Below are 22,377 nucleotides of genomic sequence, written 5' to 3'. Positions count from 1 at the left end.
TTCATTACAACAATTGGTGAGCAAAGGGTCCTACTTGGATTTTTGATTACGCTATTAAACAACTAAGCATGAATTTCTTGAAAACTATCCATCCATCCATCCATTTTCCAACCCGCTGAATCCGAACACAGGTTCACGGGGGTCTGCTGGAGCCAATCCCAGCCAACACAGGGCACAAGGCAGGAACTAATCCTGGGCAGGGTGCCAACCCACCGCAGTTCTCGAAAACTACCATTTACTAATGCTTTAAAAAATTAGGTTTTTCTGTACTTTTTCAATACCAGTCTACTGTGCAACCGTACTGCCAACTACTTGATTTTTGTCTGACGCTGCTTATACAGTATATCAAGCTCTTTCTTCCTCTAACATTATGAAAATCAAAAAGAACCCATACAAGAGGACAAATAATTTCATATTTCATTCATAGTAGCCTGCAGGAACTAACATTAGTACCATTCAGCATCTATGGGAATATATAATCAATATATTTTGATAGAGATCCTTATTGTACAGTATGTATTATCAACTATGGAAGGGTTCATGTTATTTATTTTTTGTGATATTAACTTAGGATTTAGGCACCAACTTAAGCCATATTACTTGTACATAGGAAAATTAAAGGAAACTTTTAACTATGCAGGATAACAAAAGCTACCCTCATTTTTTTGCTTCAAAACAAACTGATTATTAAAAACTGTCATTCAGTTGTTCAAAGCTCACTTAACAGCTGATATAAAATGCAACAGTAAATATCATAACTGCAATCAGGAAGTAAGCATGCCTACATTTGTAAAGCACCTTTTCTTGTTTATGAGATGAGAACACCCGAGAAAACCATTATCCATCACTGAAGAATCCACTAATTTGGAAAGCTCTTGTCATGATTTTTTTAAAATTTTTTTTAGGGCTGATACTGATCATCGATTAACGTGTTACTAAAATTGGCCAATTCCGAATTCTTTTATCCTTTTAAAAGTTTCTTTTTTTTTTTTTTTTTTAACATCTATATATATAATTCACTAAGGCAGTCAACCATGGCAGGCAAGACGCAAGACAGAGCCATGCCCATGGCAGGCAAGACGCACCCATAATTCACTAAGGCAGCCAAGACGCAAGACACAGCCACGCCGGCCAACTCACAGAGCCCCCGCCCACCAACAATTCACTAAGCAGCCGACATGGCACGTGTTGTGACAGAGGCCCCTCCCGCCAACTCTAACACTCCTCCCACGTCCATTGCCTTCACACTGTTTTCCTTTTATTTCTGATCCCGTTCAACAACTATATGGCAACATCGACTTCTCAACTGTGACTCTGGAACAACTCAGTACGCAAGCTATATTAAGCGTCACCAACGAAGACTTGCTATACCGTAATGAACAAGTACTGAAACTTATCCCTACCGACGAAGTAACTTTCACCAGCGTTCCCTCCATCGTCACTGATGATGCCGTAGATCAAGTTTCATTCCCCAAAGAATTTCTTAACAGTCTTACTCCCACTGGCATGCCTCCGCATAAACTCAAAATTAAAATAGGTTCAGTCGTCATGCTTCTCAGAAACCTCATGCCAGCAAGAAGTCTCTGTGATGGCACTAGACGGACTGTTACCAGCATTCACCGCAACGTACTGGAGTGTAAAACTATCGCAGCTCCTACCTCACAAACTGTCCTTATTCTCCGGATATCCCTGACCCCATCAGATTCAAATTTGCCTTTTACTTTTACACGCAGACAATTTCCTGTTAGATTGGCCTTTGCAATGACAATTAATAAGGCACAGGGCCAAACTTTCAAAACGATATGCCTGTATCTGCCAAACCCAGTTTTCAGTCACGGACAATTGTATGTTGCTCTCTCCAGAGTTCCGTCTTATCATTCACTCACAGTCGTATCCTCAAACACACCCCATTTGGACAACTGTGTCGTTCAGGAAATGTTCACCCATCAATAAATAATTTTGTGCGCCCGCCACAGGTTGGCTAGTAAACAATAAGTTCCTGTATGACCAGCCACGTAGAATCCTTATTCCTTAAAGTGTTATTCTCTCCCCCCCCCCCCCCCCCCCCCCCCCACCCCCCCCCCCCCCCCCCCCCCCCCCCCCCCCCCCCCCCCCCCCCCCCCCCCCCCCCCCCCCATTTAGGACCATGGGAATTACGGTTCCGTTTCATTTATACAGGCTTATTGCTCAGTGACCATAAAAGTGCTAAATTAAATCAAATTCATTTACACATTTGTTAACTTATAAAACACGTATACTAAACATTTATCCACAATATAGCAGTATAAGGTATAAAATAAAACACTTGTCATAATCATGCCACCATTCTAATAAAATTTTCATAACATCTTTATCAAGAACATACAAGGCATACTTAATAAGATTACAAATAAAGTAGACACTCAAGCAGACCAGCCTATTGTTTACTAAGCAGCAGGGAGAAATTGTTCTTTATCTCTTCTTTTTCTAATTTAAAATATCAGATACTGTACTGAACACAACATAAAAAGATGAGTTCATCTGTCAGAAGGGCACCCATTCATCCAAGTTCAGCTGATGTTGTAAAAGGGACTGAAAAGCAGCATTTAACACTTCATTATTACCCCAAGTCAAAATGTTAAGGGTCAGACTTTACCATCAACAAGTAATATTGTATGCTACATGTTATGAAAGTCAGACAGAGCACATTAAATAATATTGCAAATATTACTATAGAACTCTGGGTCTGGATAAGGAATTAAAAAGTAAAAAAAAAAAAAAGTTCCTATTTTTTATTGTATAACAGAAATATAGGAAGAAGTAAACACATAACATTAGATAAAACATATACACAAAGAAGCTTTGGATTTATTATGGTATCATTGTAGCATCAGCTTGCTCTGTTTTTATAGTGCATTTGTCTGTACGTGTAGAGAGGGTAATGCAAGTTAACTCAGATTGTCTCAGTTCTGTAACAGGATTGTTTGTTTGAACAAACACAAATAATTTACAGTTTGAGGTGGCACCATGGTGCAATTGTTTGTGCTGCTGTTTCACTGCTCCAGAAGTCCAGTTGAAATTCTTTGCCCAGAAAGCGTATATAATTGATTACCCTTTGATTTGGTTGTTCTCTTAGAAATAAATGGCAAATGCCACAACAATGAAACATTTAAGCAACATAATATTTTGATATTTAATGACATTACAAAGTCCTTAAATCTAAGCCTGAAAGCTAATAAATATAAATGAGATGTCAAAACAAAAATTGCTTATGCATGAAAACACATTGGATGAAGCAGCTCCTAATGAAAAGAGAGTCACATTATTATTATTATTATTTTTTTTTTTTTTTTTTAAACACACACTATTGTATATTAGAGTGTAAATGGATTTCAACAGTCTCAAAAGTAAATCACTCTGCAAAGACTTAGCAGTATTTAAATTTAGAGATCTCCAAAAAGCACATTCACATTACTTTTCCAGAAAAACTGATGAAACTATAAATAGCTTTTATTCAAAACAATATCTAACCTGACAAAAAAAGAAATATAAACTTTCCTAAACAAAAGTCTACTTAATAGCTATGACTTCATGAATAAATAACACAATAGACACGTAGACAGTCAGCTTCCAGACCTAACAACACTATATTGTCTAACATCATCTATTGCATTTACCACCGTAGTCTGATCGGATTTTTAAAATTAAATCTACTGACAGCACTTTAGACCAAATTCCAAGCGGTTTGTTGAAACATTCATTTACAAGTAATAAATCAGTATTAAATGCCCTTTTCATATATTTTTAGACTTCAGTTAAATAAATCAAATACAGATGCAAATTTTCTTAACTTACCATTTCATAGAGAAAAGTACAATCAAACAGCTTAAAAGGCTACCTAAATAATTCTGTATTTATGAGAAATTTCATCCCAGTTAAATAAATGGTATAAATTGTGCAGCCCTCTTTCAAGTTTCTTCTGGATGTGCAGGCAAGTAAATGTCAAAAGTCCTAAGGCTAGTTCTGAATAGTACAGGACTGAATTCTACTGAAGGAATACTTCTTTTGGTTTTTTTTGGGGTTTTTTTTTTTTATAAATTCACTAATGTCATTGTGTTACAACTGCTTCCTGCTTTTCACAATCCTGTTTTAACTTTGAAATAAAATACAACAGAACCAAAACAACATAGTTTCAACATATACAAATGAATATTCAAATGTACACATAGGGACCAACCAAAAGGGTCAGGTAAGACCGACAATACCACACCTCAGCAGGAAAGTGCACTGATGCTAACAATTATCTTGTTTCTTCTTCACAGCTCTAAATGTTTCCCTGCAGAGGATGCCTAGCCCTGATGCATGTTTTAAGACCCACCCCTTCTGGGTTCATATCTATAAAGCAGACAGACAATCTGCCAGCAGGAAGTTGTCATTTATACCCTTGAACGCCTCATGAAAGAATTCTTGTGAAGTCATTTTAAGGTGAATCAACACCTCTTTGTTTCTTTTTCTTGGCAGCTGAACTCATTAAATGGCATTTCACCTTGCTGTTGCTATATACAGTAAATATACTACCGGTCAAAAGTTTTAGAACACTCAAATTTAAAAAGTTGACGTAATGAATGACCTAAAATGGTGAAAAGGTAAACAGCAAACTACCAGAGATTTGAATCTTCATCTCTGAGAGTCATTTTCTTAAGTAGTTTTTACTCATTAATTTCTTTCATATTATTGTTCCTTCCAAAGTAATTTGTCTACTTGCAGTCACGCATGAAAGTGGTACCTACTTTCACAGTACGACTGTTATGGTAAAAAAGCTGGTACTGTTAAGTTTTCTGAACTTTTGTATCAACTTGATACCAAAGTTTTGGTTCTAACATCAGCAATATACATGCACACACACAAAATACACATTATATATCTGCATATACTGTATACTATAAATGTTTATGTAAAAAAGCAAGCTGTTCCCAGATGGGAATACATACCTTGGGACAAATCACTAAAAACTTAGTAGACTGTGGCAAAATCCACTGCTGAAAAGGCAATGTCCACAGAGGTTCTTTTTTAAAATGCAACCCCAATGTAAAATAAAAGCTTGGAGTACAACTGAAAACACAAACAAAGCAACATCCTGATGGCCGGCAAAATGTATTGATTTTGTTACGGCAACATTAATGGTAGTATTTCAAAATGGATAACAAAAAATGAAAATTTGATTTAGTATTATGGACTCTTTGTCTATATACAGTGCATCCGGAAAGTATTCACAGTGCATCACTTTTTCCACATTTTGTTATGTTACAGCCTTATTCCGAAATGGACTAAATTCATTTTTTTTCCCTCAGAATTCTACACACAACACCCCATAATGACAACGTGAAAAAAGTTTACTTGAGGTTTTTGCAAATTTAAAAAAAAAAAAAAAAAACAGAAATCACATGTACATAAGTATTCACAGCCTTTGCTCAATACTTTGTCGATGCACCTTTGGCAGCAATTACAGCCCCAAGTCTTTTTGAATATGATGCCACAAGCTTGGCACACCTATCTTTGGCCAGTTTCGCCCATTCCTCTTTGCAGCACCTCTCAAGCTCCATCAGGCTGGATGGGAAGCGTCGGTGCACAGCCATTTTAATACCTCTCCAGAGATGGTCAATCGGATTCAAGTCTGGGCCACTCAAGGACATTCACAGAGTTGTCCTGAAGCCACTCCTTTGATATCTTGGCTGTGTGCTTAGGGTCGTTGTCCTGCTGAAATATGAACTGTCACCCCAGTCTGAGGTCAAGAGAGCTCTGGAGCAGGTTTTCATCCAGGATGTCTCTGTACATTGCTGCAGTCATCTTTCCCTTTATCCTGACTAGTCTCCCAGTCCCTGCCGCTGAAAAACATCCCCACAGCATGATGCTGCCACCACCATGCTTCACTGTAGGGATGGTATTGGCCTGGTCATGAGCGGTGCCTGGTTTCCTCCAAACGTGACACCTGGCATTCACACCAAAGAGTTCAATCTTTGTCTCATCAGACTAGAGAATTTTCTTTCTCATGGTCTAAGAGTCCTTCAGGTGCCTTTTGGCAAACTCCAGGCGGGCTGCCATGTGCCTTTTACTAAGGAGTGGCTTCTGTCTGGCCACTCTACCATACAGGCCTAATTGGTGGATTGCTGCAGAGATGGTTGTCCTTCTGGAAGGTTCTCCTCTCTCCACAGAGGACCTCTGGAGCTCTGACAGAGTGACCATCGGGTTCTTGGTCACCTCCCTGACTAAGGCCCTTCTCGCCCGATTGCTCAATTTAGATGGCCGGCCAGCTCTAGGAAGAGTCCTGGTGGTTTCGAACTTCTTCCACTTACGGATGATGGAGGCCACTGTGCTCATTGGGACCTTCAAAGCAGCAGAAATTTTTCTGTAACCTTCCCCAGATTTGTGCCTCGAGACAATTCTGTCTTGGAGGTCTACAGAAGAATTTCCCATTGGGATTAATAAAGTATCTATCTATCTATCTATCTATCTATCTATCTATCTATCTATACAGACAATTCCTTTGACTTCATGCTTGGTTTGTGCTCTGACATGAACTGTCAACTGTGCCTTTCCAAATCATGTCCAGTAAACTGAATTTACCACAGGTGGACTCCAATTAAGCTGCAGAAACATCTCAAGGATGATCAGGGGAAACAGGATGCACCTGAGCTCAATTTTGAACTTCATGGCAAAGGCTGTGAATACTTATGTACATGTGCTTTCTCAATTTTTTTTATTTTTGATAAATTTGCAAAAATCTCAAGTAAACGTTTTTCACGTTGTCATTATGGGGTGTTGTGTGTAGAATTCTGAGGGAAAAAATGAATTTAATCCATTTTGGAATAAGGCTGTAACATAACAAAATGTGGAAAAAGTGATGCGCTGTGAATACTTTCCGGATGCACTGTGTATATATATATATATATATATATATATATATATATATATACTAGCCAACCCGCGGCGTACCATACGCCGCATAATCAGGCCTCTTTTTAAATGATTTTTAAGCACAAGGAAAAAATGAACATTTGAAAAATCCAGAGGAGAGGGGAAGGACGCCCATTACGCCCCATCCGTCATGCTAGTCTGCTGATTTCTCGTTCAGTAACCTGTGAGTAGTGATGGGCGGAGTGAAGCCTCACGAAGCATCAACACATTTGAAGCAATTGTGTCGGAAATCGTATCGAAGTTTCGAAGCATTTGACACTCACCTCTCTCGTGACACCTCCAGGCCATTTTCATTAACGTTACAGAAACTTATGATACACTTCAATGACGTCTGTTAAAAGTCGTATTGCTTTTATTTTTTCGTAGCTACAGACTGACAACGAAGAGAAGGGTTCGTCAGCAGCTTGTAGTGTGTGATGTCTAAAAATATAAATATAACTAACACCGACAGGCAGAATGCACTATACGATAGCAAGAGTTAAACAAAATAAGATGCCTCACCTCATGCATTCCCGGCTCTTTCAATTAGTATTTACTTTTGCACTGTATCATTATAATCACTCCTGTTATTAGTATTATAATTAACCCTGATCTTTTCTTGAGATCACATTTAATAGCCTTAAATGTTTTGTTTGGTCTGTCTTAATTAAAACGGAGTAGACAGAAAATAAAGGTTTATCCCTGTACTTTGCCATGATATAGGTAAGCACATTTGAGAAAGAAAATGTGAAATCCTTAAATCACAGATGTCATTATTCGATCAAGTATTAAAATCTGCAGTGCTTCGAAAGCTCGACACAGTGTCGAAACCTGAGTATCGAGCGGCCCATCACTACCTGTGAGTCACGTAGAGTTTTCATTGTTGTTTGCGATTCTGGCCGCTTTTCGCGTACTGACTTGTTCCGGAGTCACAGTTGAGAAACAGTTTTTTAATGTCTTTTAAGCACAGGGGAAAAAATGAACATGTGGCCCGGTGCATTCTTTAACTGCCTTGTGGCGCTGTAGTAGTACGGCTGCTTTGCAGTAAGGAGACAGTGGAAGATTGTGGGTTCTCTTCCCGGTTCCTTCCTGTGTGGATAGCAAATTATCCGCGACAAACAAACTGTTTTACACGCTGCAAACCAATCCGCGCCGCTTTTTCAATGTTTTTTAAGCAGAGGGAAAAAAATGAACATTTGCAAAATCCATAACGCTGCTTTCAGTAAGTACAATGCACACGCGTTTAATTTGTCAGCCACTTTTTGCCAGCCGTCTTTTCTGGTTTGGGCCGCTTTTGCAGTGTTACCTCTTGTGTATATTATATCTTGAAATCCTTCGAGTTGCTAATTAACTAACTAACACCCACCCACTCAGCTTGTGTGAAAAAAATGCGCCCGTTCTTTCATCATTTTGTTGCCTATCAAAGACTTGCTGATCATGTTTTGTAGACTCAATATATATTGGCTTTTCACTCAGTGCGAGGGCGCGCATTCATCTTGGATTATTACATCTTGCTAGACTAATCTGCTACATGGCTGCGTTTGAAAAACCGACTTATCCCAGATGAGTTTCACCAGCATTAATGATTAGGAATCTGGTTGGAACAAAACCCTGCAGCCACAGGGTTTCACCAGGACCGAGTTTGGCAAACACTGCTGAACAGAGACGAAACCGACTCAGGTGAGGAGTGGGGGGCAGGCAAAGTAGTTGCAGCTATTGATTATTCAGTGTTGTTTGCCTGGGTGTCTGATCTGCGTTGACTGACATGGCTATTTTCTGCGTATCCCATGGTTGTCTTCCGGCAGTGTGAATGCCTCGAGAGACAGGACGTCCTTGTGTGGTGAGTTGTTGCAGTTTGTGACCACGTCGCCGACATTATCCCAATGTTGGCAAACAAAGCCAACAGCCATGTTGCGAAGTTTGAGAGCAACAGTTTCGTCAATGACATTTTTACATCCAGCTAGTCTGCTAGACTAATGTGCTACACGTCTGCGTTTGAAAAACCGACTTATCCCGGATGAGTTTCACCGGCATTAATGATTAGGAATCTGGTTGGAACAAAACCCTGCATTCACAGGGGTTCACCAGGATCGAGTTTGGGAAACACTGCTGAACACAGACAAAACCGATTCAGGTGAGGAGTTGGGGCGGGCAAAGTAGTTGGAGCTATTGATTATTCAGTGTTGTTTGCCTGGGTGTCTGATCTGCTCAACAGGATCATAAATAAAAGGAAAAGAATGTGAAGGCAATGTCACAGGTGATCCTGTGGTATAGCAGGTCCACAGCTCCCCTTCAAAAGCCCATTTTTAAATAAATAATCACCACACTCACAGTGTAGCGAGGGGCGTGGAAGTGTGGCTGAAACGGTTTCCGGGTAGACTCGTGCTTCGGGCATTTCTCCCCTGTGCAGTGTGTGAGCGAGTGAGGAGAGAGAGAGAGAAAGCCGGTACATTAGAGTGAGCGAGAGCAGGCTCGAAGGCAATGTGTTCCTGTGGTATAGCGGGTCCATAGCTCCCCTTCAAAAGGCCATTTTTAATCAGGCAACTGACAGTAGTGGAGTCAGGCACAGAGAAGGTCAGCTGCAGAGAGAGCGTCTCGACTGTTGCAAGGCCTGAAGCAGGTAAGACGCTAATGAAAAAGAGGCACAGGGCTTATTGGTTTTTAAAGACTGCTTCCTTCATTGTGTTTTAACTTCAGTTTTAAAGGATTGCGCGGCTCTCTCTTGCGCTGCCTGTGTGTGCCTCTGTCTCTCTGTGGCGCTGCCTGTGTGTGTGTGGCTCTCTCTCGCGTGCTGCCTGTGTTTTCGCTTGTCTCTCTCTGGCGTTGCCTCTGTGTGTGTGCGCGGCTCTCTCTCTCCCGCTGCCTGTGTGTGCCTCTGTCTCTCTCTGGCGTTGCCTCTGTGTGTGTGTGTGTGTGTGTGCCTCTGTCTCTCTGGCGCTGCCTGTGTGTGCGTGGCTCTCTCTCTCGCGCTGCCTGTGTGTGCCTCTGTCTCTCTCTGGCGCTGCCTCTGTGTGAACCAAGGTTCCACTGAGATTGACTAATGAAAAGTCAATGTGGCTCAGAGCTGCAAGTGGACTGTGGCACAGACAAACAGAAATGACGGCATGTTTTCCGAGGCGTCGCGTCCGAGTTGGTGGGCGTGGCTCTGTGATTTTTTCGTCGTATCCAATGGTCTAAGAGTTGGTGGGCATGGCTCCTTCCTGCGTGCGCCATTGGCGTCTTACTTGTTGGCGGTTTAGTGAATCCACGCCCCTTCCGGCGTGCTTTCCATGGGTGGCTACTTGTCTCCCGGCTTAGTGAATTATATATATAGTATATTCTGATATGACATGTTTGGTATCTGAATTAGATGTTGTGAAACCTTGTCTGTGATACATGGTTTCACTGGTATAAGAATTGTTAGGCACATTTAGTGAAAAAAGACCTTGCTTAATGGGAGTTCTATTCATCACCTTCAAAGTGAGTGTGGCAGCACAGCATTTATCTTGAGTGCAAATTCATCTTTTTTGCATGTGTAGTTGCCAGTTCTTTAAACTTTGCATTTACTTTGACTACATCACTTAAACTGTGAGCAATAGAAACGCATACTGATGGTGACAAGGCATTGTTCACTTTTACCACTAGTTCAGTGTTGATTTCGAATGCCAAAATCTAATTTGGTTTACTGAATGCTTTGACCCATGGAACAGGTTATCTTTCTATTTAACACCAGTAATGGTGCACTGCACGATAATGTGCAGTGAATACACTTGACTTGAGCATTCCTAGTTTCCAGACTCTTTCTCTGTATGTTTGGCATTCGTTTGCTCAGAGTGCATTTGTCTGCTTCCTGTTCAGCTCTTCTTTTCTCCACCCTAGTGGCCCACTTCTTCTCTTCTTCCATCGGCATCTTTTCACGTTAAAACTGATTAAGTCAGTGTTTGTGTTGCAATTACTTAGTACGTTTTCTTTAATTTTTCACTTAAGCTGACACTTAAGTCTTCAATATGCCTCAAGAATGATTTAAGATACGAAGAGGTAGGGGAAGGTGGTAGGGATGAGAACAGAGCCCATACACATGCGCCGCTGGCGAGTGTTGATTCTACAATAACATAAACTAAAAATAAAAGAAATAACCTTGGAGGTCAATCATCACTCCGAAAGCGGAGAGTAGACGTCACGTAGTATATGTGTACCAAATTTCAGGCCAATAGGTCATACATTTTGCAAGCTACAGGTGACTTAAAATCCTGGACAGACAAACGAACTGCCACGGTAGCGTATTATATATAAAGATGTAATGTGCTCGCCAAACACACAACACACATTTATGTTTAACGAGGTTGCTTTTGGAAAACATTTGAGTCATAGACATTGCAGCCATCATAAACATAGGCTTGCTTAACAAGAGTACCATTGCTCTTTGCTGTTTAAATAACCACCCCTTACTTGGCCTTGTCATACCCAGTGAACAGTCCCATTTGTCTCCATCCACACTTAAGCCAGATTCATTCACAGTTCTTTCCAGACATATGATATACATTGCATTTATGGCCCTGCAAGACTAACCCAACCCTAACCCTATCATAAATATCAATACATATCATCAAGAAAGGTATGCTAAACAGCACTGGCATTTACAAAAGAAAAAAAGTCTGAATTATAGTATGCAACCCTAATGTGGGGTGTCCATGAAAAATGTAATGATTCACTTCATGAGGAAGAAGTACACAATAAAAAAAATCAGCTGCGACACATATTTGAAATATTAAATGTGTGTTTCAGTTTAAATGTTTAACATCTAAATATTCTTAAATAGAAAAAAAAATATCAAAAACAACGTATTTGTAACCACTGACCTTGAAATAGTCTAAAATGGCATGCCACAAGTATATATTTGACATTTGTCATTTTTAATCTTCTGGGAGCGGCTCTCAGAGGGCTAGCACCACCAGTAAAGAATCAAATATCAAAAATATCATATTCGTGATCAGCAACCTTGATTTGTTGCACAACACAACACTACACATGCCTATATTATCAACCCCTTTTTTTCAATTTTTTAGAAAAGGAGTGACTTTGACACCTTGTATTCCATTAAGGTGTGAACCCCTGGAGTCAGCTGATGTGGCGGGCAAAACTTCAAATCTTTCTGATCATTGTTGCTGAAGACAGATTAGTTTATTCTTTATCACAAGGGTCTAATTTCTTGCACAAAATATGGCCTAAAAATGAGAGGTCTACAAGTCCAGGGGTCCAAAAAAATTAAGGAGGAACTCCAAAAAGCTTGATACTTTGAATAACTAGACATGAACACATCTCGAATGGTATATCATATGTGGGATTTTCTCATACCAGGGAGGCAGGAGACATTTTACTTTAATCTAAACCTTGAAACTATACTCACATTTACCCAAAAGCCCATTCATTTCAAAAATATGAGTCTCTTGTCACCATGAAGAATGTTTGTACTTCCCTATGAACCCAACTGCCCTGAAGAATAAACTCAGATTTGCACCTAATGTCAAAATGTGCTCCCTTCCTGGTAAAAAGAAGTTGTTGAATTATTTTTTTGACTAAACTCAATTATGACTGACAATTATTTTCAGCTTAAAAGGCAATAAACCCATTATTTTTCCCCAGGAACAGACCTCTATTCCACTCTGCCTGGCGAGTTTCACAGCAGTGTTGTAATAGCCACACCGCAGGAGATGTTCTACCATCATTCGATCCATGCGCTGCTTCTTCCACAAGTTCACAGCTGCTGGCTGGTCACTGCTATGCTCCTTGAGATGTTCAATTCTACGCTTACACAGTTTTGCACTCTCATCTTCGGCTTGGATTGATTCAGCTGCCTAATAAACAAAAAGAAAAAAAATGAAAATCTATTAAAGATACTCAAAACAACCAAATTAACATTAACTAAAACTGTGTCAAAGTTTAGAAGTACTATTGGTCAACCATGCCCTTTTATTATATAGTAGACCAATACCATTTAAAAATACACGCTGCACTGCCTTCATATCTTCATCATAGAAATATGCAGTAAAAACATTATATAGTACTAAGCACCATGAATAGTCAATTTAATATTCAACTCCCTCCTTCAATATCAGGATTTCTGGAGAAGTATACACCTTATAAGTTTTTTCAACACATTTATCTCTTTCAAAATACTTCACTACGCAATTCTTAAAACAAGACATTTTCAAGCAGCAGTTCACCTTCATATATACTTAAGAAAAGGCAGTTCTAACAATTTTGTAATCACTGCCCTAAAACAGGAATAAAAATTTTGGAATGAATTTCAGGTGTGTAAAAATCAAAACCTACATTTTACTTATAAAACATTCTAACATTCAAATATCTCAACTATTCATTTGAACAGGATCAAGCTTTACAAGTGCACATTGCTTATACTGTAGTTTTACAATATCTTAACCATTGTAGTCTTTCCATTCAAACAAGAAGATATAGAGCTTCTAACCTGTTTTTCCTCCCATATATAGCGTTCTCTATACTGACTACATCAGTTTGCATTTCTTTTGATTTTTACAATTTCCATACTTTAAATACACATATGACCACTTTGAAGTACTACAGTGTCCTTTGAACCTGCCATTGAAATGACAGATGTTTTTGTGAATTTTGTTTCTCTTTACTTTGACACCATCACTGCCACTGAGTATGTAACTTCACTTTGAAAGTTTATAATGTACTCTTCCATAGATTGTGGTTTCTCTTTTCTTTCTAACAATATCCGACTGTAAATACTTCTCAATTCTCACAAATAAGTATAAAGGATTAAACCTTTAACTTTCAACATACATAACATACACCATAAATGTATAACAACATGCTAGACAGACAGGGCCTCATGTATAAACGGTGCGTACGCACAAAAATGTTGCGTAAGCCCATTTCCACGCTCAAATCGCAATATATAAAACCTAAACTTGCCGTAAAGCCACGCACATTTTCACGGTAGCTCTAACCCTGGCGTAAGCAAGTTCTCCACTCGGTTTGGCAAACTGGCGGCACCCAGCATCAAAGCAGTGCCACTGTTCCAGTGTGGTTTCCCTTTCTTTTTTAGATCCACATCCCTAATGCAGCTTTATAAATACACTGAAATTAACCGCATATTGTTCATTAGTTTAAGGCATCTGATTGTAATTAACCTGTAACAATATAATGGACCACGGAATGGCTAAACTATTCCATTCAAATACCATAGCTGCTTTAGCGTTGTTACTCTCACTGCACCTTCTTCTTCTACTTTCAGCTGCTCCCGTTAGGGGCTGCCACAGCGGATCATCTTTTTCCATATTACTCTCACTGCACCACTCGAAGCAGCTGATCGGAAAGAGAATTATCGGTATACTGCATCAAGCACACGCTCCTCAGCCATTCGCTATTTGAACTGCTCTCATCCAACAAACGCTTCAGAGCCTTTCCTGTACGGTTCAGAAACAGTTTCATCATAGGAACTATAAACGCACTCAATCAGTCCATCAAGTGCTCCTTATAGAACTGTTTGTACTTACAAGTACAATTACCTCACTGTAAACTTGCGATACAGTTATAATATTGCACAACCTGCACCACTTTATAAAGCGCATATTTACATATGATGACGATATCATTTTTAAGATGAAATGCAGCAAAATATGTTTATTACATTATACAGATAAAATGTTAATGTCATTTAAATAATCTATATTGTTAATAATTAAACATGTGAGGACACGGTGTCGCAGCGCTTGCGACGAGTGGGCGCCCCGATTATTCCTGTCTCGCGGTGTATTCTTGCTGGGGCTGGCGTGACACTGGTAAGATAGATGGATAGAATAATTAAACATGTACTACAGAGATATTTCAATGTTCCTTAAAACTTTTGAAGAATTGGCATTCTAAGCTATATTCTAAGCTAAGACAGTACTGCTGCAATAATTTAATTCATCAAAGGTCGCGCACGGTGCAGCAAGCATCTTGCGTGAGGCAGTCTCTGGACAGGGCGCCAGCTTGTCACTATCACTGCACCACTGTGTTCCCATGTTTAATAACATGCTTTAATTCCTATCATCATGAAAATAATATCAAGTGTACATCTCAGTATTTTAATTATTCAGAGAGCTGTAATATCACGAATGTAATGGATTCTGTGTCCTGTCGGAGGAAGAGAAAGCATGTTTAAGAAGAAGCACATAGTGATTCATACACATAGAAGAACTTATACAAAACAAATCATTTAACGTGCTACTTTAGTTACGATGGTATTCGAGATTAAAGTTGGCATTTCGAGCTTATTTTCTCACGGTGTCCCTTATTTTTTTTTCCTTTTCTCTGTACCCTAATAAGCTTTCATATGACACTCAGACAGCGGGCTACAACTTACCTTTTCACAGCGACTTTAATATCTGACCACTTTTTTATTTCGGGCACTGTGCGACTCTGTGAACTTGAACTTTCGAGTTTCTCCGACACACTGTCACTCGATCAACTTCCTTTTGTTGATTATACCACTGTTTAAACCAACAAATAGTATGTTTTTCCTTGTCTCCACTTGGTATTCACTGAAATTCTTCTATTTTCCCCCGTGCTTTTGCCATTGTCTTTCACAGAAGGCGGAGCTTAAGGGCTATTTATATTGATTTGCATATTCAAAGAGGCGTAATTCTGGGAGGAGTTGGGGCGGGACAGCAGGAGCGTGCACATGCGTTACTTTTCACGCTGACCGGGATTTATGTAGCGGAAGAACGTGGAAGTTGGCGTACGCACAGATTTATGCATCTGGATTTTTTTGTGCGTACGAACATTTCCGCTTTTGTCCATACACCATGTTATAGTGTGAATTCTACACACGCTGTTATATATGAGGCCCCTGGAATAACTTGTGTTTTACAGTCTTGTTAAGAAACTTTTAATGTGGCATGACAAAGTGCACAGGTCAAAAACAGGCTGAAAAATAGGCACTAACAAAAGCATGCAATGAGAAATTCATGGAACTAGTGGATTGCTCCTCCCATCTTGGACAGCCGCAGTGGGGAACAAAAACAGAAATTTAATTGTGTGGACACTTACAAAAACAATGAAAGGGTCTGTCATTAACTAAGCTTTTTGCCTCGTGATAATAGGCTTGTTACTCGTGACATGCATCCAAATGAAGGTATTCTCTTAGGACTTGTTTCACTTTTTCATTTTATAAAAAAAACTAAAGCATTTATAGGATATATTTGGCATTTTTCCTAATTGCCCCTTGCATCCTATGGAATGTAACCAGGGAGTTAGTTCAGCAGCATTATGGCTGCTGTTCATACACATGTAAACGAACCAGTTCCAATGCACTGCCATCTGCCTTTATATTCATATTTGTGATAGCATCGTCTGTCTATACAGTTAGGTCCATAAGGACAGTACTTGATACAGTTTTCATAATTTTGGCTCTGTGAGTCACAACAATGGATTTGAAATGAAGTAATCAAGATGTGATTGAAATGTAGACTTGAAATTTTAATTTAAGGCATTTAACAGAAACATTGCAAGAGCAATGGTGGTGCAGTGGTAGCGCTGCTCCCTCGCAGTAAGGAGACCTGGGCTCGCTTCCGGGGTCCTCCCTGCGTGGAGTTAACATGTTCTCCATGTGTCTGCATGGGTTTCCTCTGGGTGCTCCAGTTTCCTTCCTCCAAAGACATGCAGGTTAGGTGCATTGGCGATCCTATATTGTCCCTAGTTTGTGCTTGGGGTGTGTGTGTGTGTGTGTGTGTGTGTGTGTGTGTCCTGCGGTGGGCTGGCTCACTGCCCCGGGTTTGTTCCTGCCTTGCACCCTGTGTTGGCTGGGATTGGCTCCAGCAGAGCCTGTGACCCTGTGTTAGGATATAGCAGGTTGGACAATGATGATTGCAAGAGCCATTTAGAAAAGACTGCCATTTTTATGTATGGTCCTCCAATTTTCAGGGGCTCAAAAGAATTTGGACATACTAACATAGTCATGAATATAACAAACATTTTCAATACTTGGTTGAAAATCCTTTGTGGTCATTGACTGTTTGAAATCTGGAACCCATAGCCTTCTCCAAGTGCCGGGTTTTCACCCTACTGATGGTTTGCCAGGCCTTTACTGCAGCTGTCTTCAGGTGCTGCTTGTTTGTTGGACTTTCTGCCATTAGTTTTGTCTTCAGCAAGTGAAATGCATGTCCAAGTAGGTTGAGGTCAGTTGACTTACTTGGTCATTGACGAATATTCCACTTTTTTGCCTTGAAATGCATTTGGCTTGTTGTCACAGTATGTTTTGGCTTATTATCCATCTATAATGTGAAGTGTCATCCTATTAGTTCTACAGCATGTGTCTGAATCTGAGGAGACAGTATAGCCCTGTACATTTCAGAAATCATCCTGCAATTTTTGTCAGCAGTCATGTCATCAATAAACACCAGTAACCCACTTCCATTGGAAGTCGTGTCTGCCCAAGTGCACTGCTTCCACCATATTTCACAGATGATATGGTATGCTACAAATTTTCTATACTCTTCTCTATTCATCATTCTGGTACATACTGATTTTAACTTCATTTGTCCAACAAAAACTGTTCCAAAAGTGGACTAGTTTATTAAAAATATTTTCTGGCAAAGTCTAATCTGTCCTTCGTATGCTTGAGGATTTCCAATGGTTTGCACCTTGTAGTTAACCCTCTGTATTTACTTTCATGAAATCGTCTCTTGATTGTACACTTTGGCAATGACAGGCCTACCTCCAAGAGAGTGCTCTTGGTTTGGCTAAATGTCATGAATTGATTTTTCTTCACTAAGGAAAGAATTCTGTGATCATCCAGCACAGCTGTCTTCCATGGTTGTGTAGGACTGCTGGTATTGCTGAGCTCACCAGTGCGTTCCATCTCTATAAGAATGTACCAGATGGTTGATTTGACCAATCCTAGTGTTTCTGCTCTCTCTTGGATGGGTTTATTTTATTTTCTCTGCCTTATGATGGCCCCGTTTTTACTTGCATGGTCAGCTCTTGGGTCCTCATATTGACAGCTTCCAAATGCAAATTCCACACTTGGAATCAATTCCAGACCTTCTACCTGCTGAATAATAATAATAATAACCTGCTGAATAGTTAATTAAATAATGAGGGACCTGCTTACACCTAACTATGGAACAGTTTGTCAGTCAATTTTCCAAATACTTTTGAAACCCTGAAAATGGGGGGGACCATGTGTAAAAAATGGTAGTCATACTAGATTTCTGTTAAACTCACTGAATTAATGCTGAAAGCCTACACTTCAATCATGTAATTATTTCTTCATTTCAAAACAATTCTGGTGGCATATAGAGTCAAAATTATGAAAATTGTGCCACTGTCCAAAAATCTAACTGAATATATTGCTTTGCTTTAAAGTTAACTTTTTTAATGTATATTTTGTAAAGTTTTGTTACTTTGGCTATTCATAATATTGGATGCTTTCTGTATAGACTAGACAAAGAGCCCGTTTTGACAACGTAAGATGAAATGGGCAAGAGTTTGTGTCAGCAGTGTATTAAGAACAAATGATAAGTAACGAAGAAGTTGTTTTGTAATGATTGTAGTCCGCTTTACTCATTATTGTACAGGCTTGTACTGTTAGTTGATGAATTTTCCAGGCCTATAGTATAATATTGAATGATGAATGTTCCAGTACAATATGGAATAGTAATAAGCACCACAAACCTGATATAGGTGTATTGAATGAATGCGTAATTGAATCAGAATGCGTAATTAGGCCTCAAGCTGTAGTCGAAATCGCCTTTCAGGCCTCTAGAGCTTTAATCGAAGCCACCTTTCTCTTTGAATTTTTGCAGCCGTAAATCCGCCGCCTGCCGCGATGTTGGGGTTGGATGTCGGTCTCGCAAGGTTTTTCGGGCAGCTGCGCAGAAGGCGACTGCGCATTCGGCTTCGGACGGACGTGAGTGAGTGAGTGTGTGAGTGAGGAGGCAGGCGAATTATGTATTAAGATTAATAGGAATATAGATATTACTAATTTTCATTCTGTATTAAAAATACTTCATAATTTATATATAATGGCATAATTTAAATTTGAAAGCCACTTGGTGTCTTAACACCAATAAAAATGTGGAAAAAGAAGAAAGGTGTTTATCTGCTGACAAAGCACTGAGTCTGTGTAGAGGACAGGACACAAGATATGTCAAGGTTGATTGCTGCCTACAACTATTAAAAATGGGTGACTTCTGTACTTTTTCAAAACAAGGGGGGAGGGCTGGGTAAGAGACACACGACTCCAATGTCCTTGTTACTGTTAAAAAATTTTAACTTAAAACCTTGAACATACATATTATAAAAACATCTTCGTAAACATTTTAAATAGTTCCAGGGTATTCTCTATTGTTTCTCTAACATATTACCCATCTGTTTAACTGGGTGTGAATATGACTTAGAGTAATTTAGTTTTAGTGCCATCTTTCTTCCAAAAAACAAACAAAACAAACAGAAAATTATAACTTGAGAATATCTGAACTGCATCGTGATTGCTGCTATCAGTTGCAATACCACAACTGGTAACACCTTCAAGTGCTTTTAGTGCTATTTGAACAGAATGCTGTGAAATCAGAGCATTAATGAGCGTTTCTGTTTTGATGCCAACAAATGACAGTTTTCTGGCAATGTCTGAATTTGGGAATGCCTTCTATATCAGGGCAGTTAATTCTAATGATCTATAGTTTTTGTAATGTGTAACTGTGTGAAATGCCAAAAACACCATGAGCTGTAGTTCTAGCATCCTCCGTTTAACAGATCTTGCAAAACAGTCTGTCCCATCTGCTAATAAGCTCACCAGCATTATGCTTTGTACAGTAACCAAAGATGAGTTTCTAAGTCTCTAGCTCCTTTACTCTCTACTGACATGTACATGTCAGCTCTATAGATAGTACACATTTGACTTCCAACTTATTACATCCAGGTTGAAAACAAACATTTTTTTTTACTCATCTGTAAATTATACTTTTGTTTGGCAATCTTTTGTATTTATGATCTGGTATTCAGTTATACATAATGCAGCTTATACCGTTGTCCTTGCACCTGTCAACCAAGTTTCGAAAAAAGTTCTGTTCCCTAGCAACATTTGCTACACATTATTCACATACAAAATTTGTGCTCCATGGAAGTTAAAAAAAAATCTGCATTTTCTGTATTTTCATTGGTTACAAGTAGTAAATGGAAAAAAAATGAAAATAAATAGCTCTTTGTTCGTTCACACTATGTCTGGGACAAGCAAAATGAAATCCTGGACAATTTTAGGAATTTTACAAATCCCAGATAATATTTCATAAGTTTTGCAAATAATTAAAAATAAGGACATACCTGGGAAATATAAGACATCTATTCACCCTTTAATAAACTGCACAGTGTGTCCAACCAGTGTGTTTCTTCGTGCCAGTCCCAAGCCCGGATAAATGGGAAATGTTACGTCAGGAAGGGCATCCAGTGTAAAATTTTGCCAGACCAGTAAGTGGACAATACAGATTTCCGAATCGGTTGAGGCCGCCACCAGTACTGTTAGCCAACAGGGTACAGCCAGAAATTGGGCTACTGTTGGCCGAAGAAGGAGGGGAAGGAGTGTCCGGATGTGGAAAGAGAGGAGGGAGGTGGGAAGACAGGAGGAAGGTAAAGAGAGTGGAAGTGAGGCTAGGAACGTTGATTGTTGGCATTATGACTGGTAAGGGGAGAGAGTTAGCTGGTGTGATGGAGAGAAGGAAGGCTGATATATTGGGTGTGCAAAAGACTAAATGGAAGGGGAGTAAAATCAAGTGGATCGGCAGTGGGTTCAAATTGTTCTATTGTGGTGTGGATGGGATGAGAAATGAGGTAGGGGTTACTCAGAAGGAACAGTATGTCGAGATTTGTTTGGAGGTGAAAAGAGCGTCAGACAAAGTGATGATTATGAAGCAGAAAATTGAAGGTGTGACAATGAATGTTATTAGTGCATATGCCTCACAAGTTGGGTATGCACTGGATGAGAAAGAAGTTTTCTGGAGTGAGTTGAATGAAGTGGTGGAGAGTGTACCCAAAGGAGAGAGAAGTGATTGGAGTGGATTTCAATGTACACATTGGTGAAGGAAATAGAGAAGATCAAGAGGTGATGGGTAGGTATGGTGACAAGGAGTGGAATTCAGAAGGTCAGATGGTAGTGGATTATGTGAAAAGGATGGACATGGCTGAGGTGCATACATATTTAAAGAAGAGGAAGAAAGATAGGGTGACATACAAGAGTGGAGGAAGATGCACACAGATGGATTACATTCTATGCAGGAGGGTCAGTCTAAAGGAGATTGGAGATTGCAAAGTGGTGGCAGGGAAAAATGTAGTTAGGTAGCAAAGAATGGTGGTCTGTAGGATAACGCTGGAGATCAAATGGTTGAAGTTGAAAAGGAAAGAGGAGGTAAGGCAAGTTCTGGGTGGCAGAGAAGAGTTACCAGATAGCTGGGTAGCAATAGTAAGTGTGACAGCAAGAAGGGTGCTTGGCGTGATATCTGGACAGATGAGGGAGAAAAAGGAAACCTGGTGGTGGAATGGGGAAGTACAGGAAAGTATACAGAGGAAGAGGTTGGTGAAGAAGAAGTGGGATAGTCAGATAGATGCATAAAGTAGACAGGAGTACAAGGAGATAAGCAAAAGATGTAGAGAGAGGTTGTGAAGGCTAAATAAAAGGCGTATGATGAGCTGTATGAGAGGATGGACACTAGAAGGGAGAAAAGGTTAGGATGATAAAGGATAAAGATGGAAATGTACTCACAAGCAAAGAGAGGGTGTTCAGCAGGTGAAAAGAGTACTTTGAGAGGCTGATGAATTAAGAAAATATGAGAGAGAGAGAAGGTTGGATAATGTTGTGGTATAGCAGGTCCACAGCTCTCTTAGCAAAGGTCGTTTTAAATAAATAATCACCGCGCTCGCGGCGTAGCAAGGAGGCGTGGTAGTATGGCTGAAGCGGTTCCTGGGTGGATTCATGCTGCGGACATTTCTCACCTAAGTGCACAGGTGAGGGGCAGTCCGCTCCATAATCGTTCCCGGGAACTGTTGATTGCCACAGCTGCCACGTCCATTATAAAGAGAAGCCCGAGACGGTTAGGAGGAAAATAAGATGAACGGAAAGAGAAAGAGACAAAGGTTGCTGGAAGAAGCAGGACACAGGAGAGAGAGAGAGAGAGAAAGAGAGAGAGAGAGAGAGAGAGAAAGTAAATGCTCGCAGGCAGCTGTACGGAAGCCTGGGTGTTAGGCCGACACCCAGGAGTTATAGTAGCGGTCACTCCCACTGAGTGATCGAGTAGTGGGAGTGACCAGTGAAGGACGACTGGCCGCGTGAGGCCGGATCGGCAGTGGGAGTCAGGAAGCTTGGTGGTGAAGTCCTTGGTATGGGCGTCCTGGTCATCAAGGACTCCAAGTCTCAGGCCTGGAATGAGAGCGCGACCGAATCCA

The 22,377-nt window shown here is 40.0% G+C and overlaps 1 protein-coding gene across 1 annotated transcript in view; it reads right to left on the bottom strand.

Annotated features, from left to right (window-relative positions):
• maea (macrophage erythroblast attacher, E3 ubiquitin ligase) overlaps positions 1-22,377 on the bottom strand; it is a 118,134-nt gene that overhangs the window by 37,153 nt on the left and 58,604 nt on the right. The window contains exon 3 of the mRNA XM_028801591.2: positions 12,564-12,767. Coding sequence (XP_028657424.2) covers positions 12,564-12,767 — 204 coding nt within the window. The remainder of the gene's footprint in view (positions 1-12,563; positions 12,768-22,377) is intronic.

The sequence above is a fragment of the Erpetoichthys calabaricus genome, chromosome 5 (assembly GCF_900747795.2).
Source record: "Erpetoichthys calabaricus chromosome 5, fErpCal1.3, whole genome shotgun sequence".
NCBI classification, from domain to species: Eukaryota; Metazoa; Chordata; class Cladistia; order Polypteriformes; family Polypteridae; genus Erpetoichthys; species Erpetoichthys calabaricus.
This window is presented reverse-complemented; position numbering and strand designations above follow the sequence as displayed.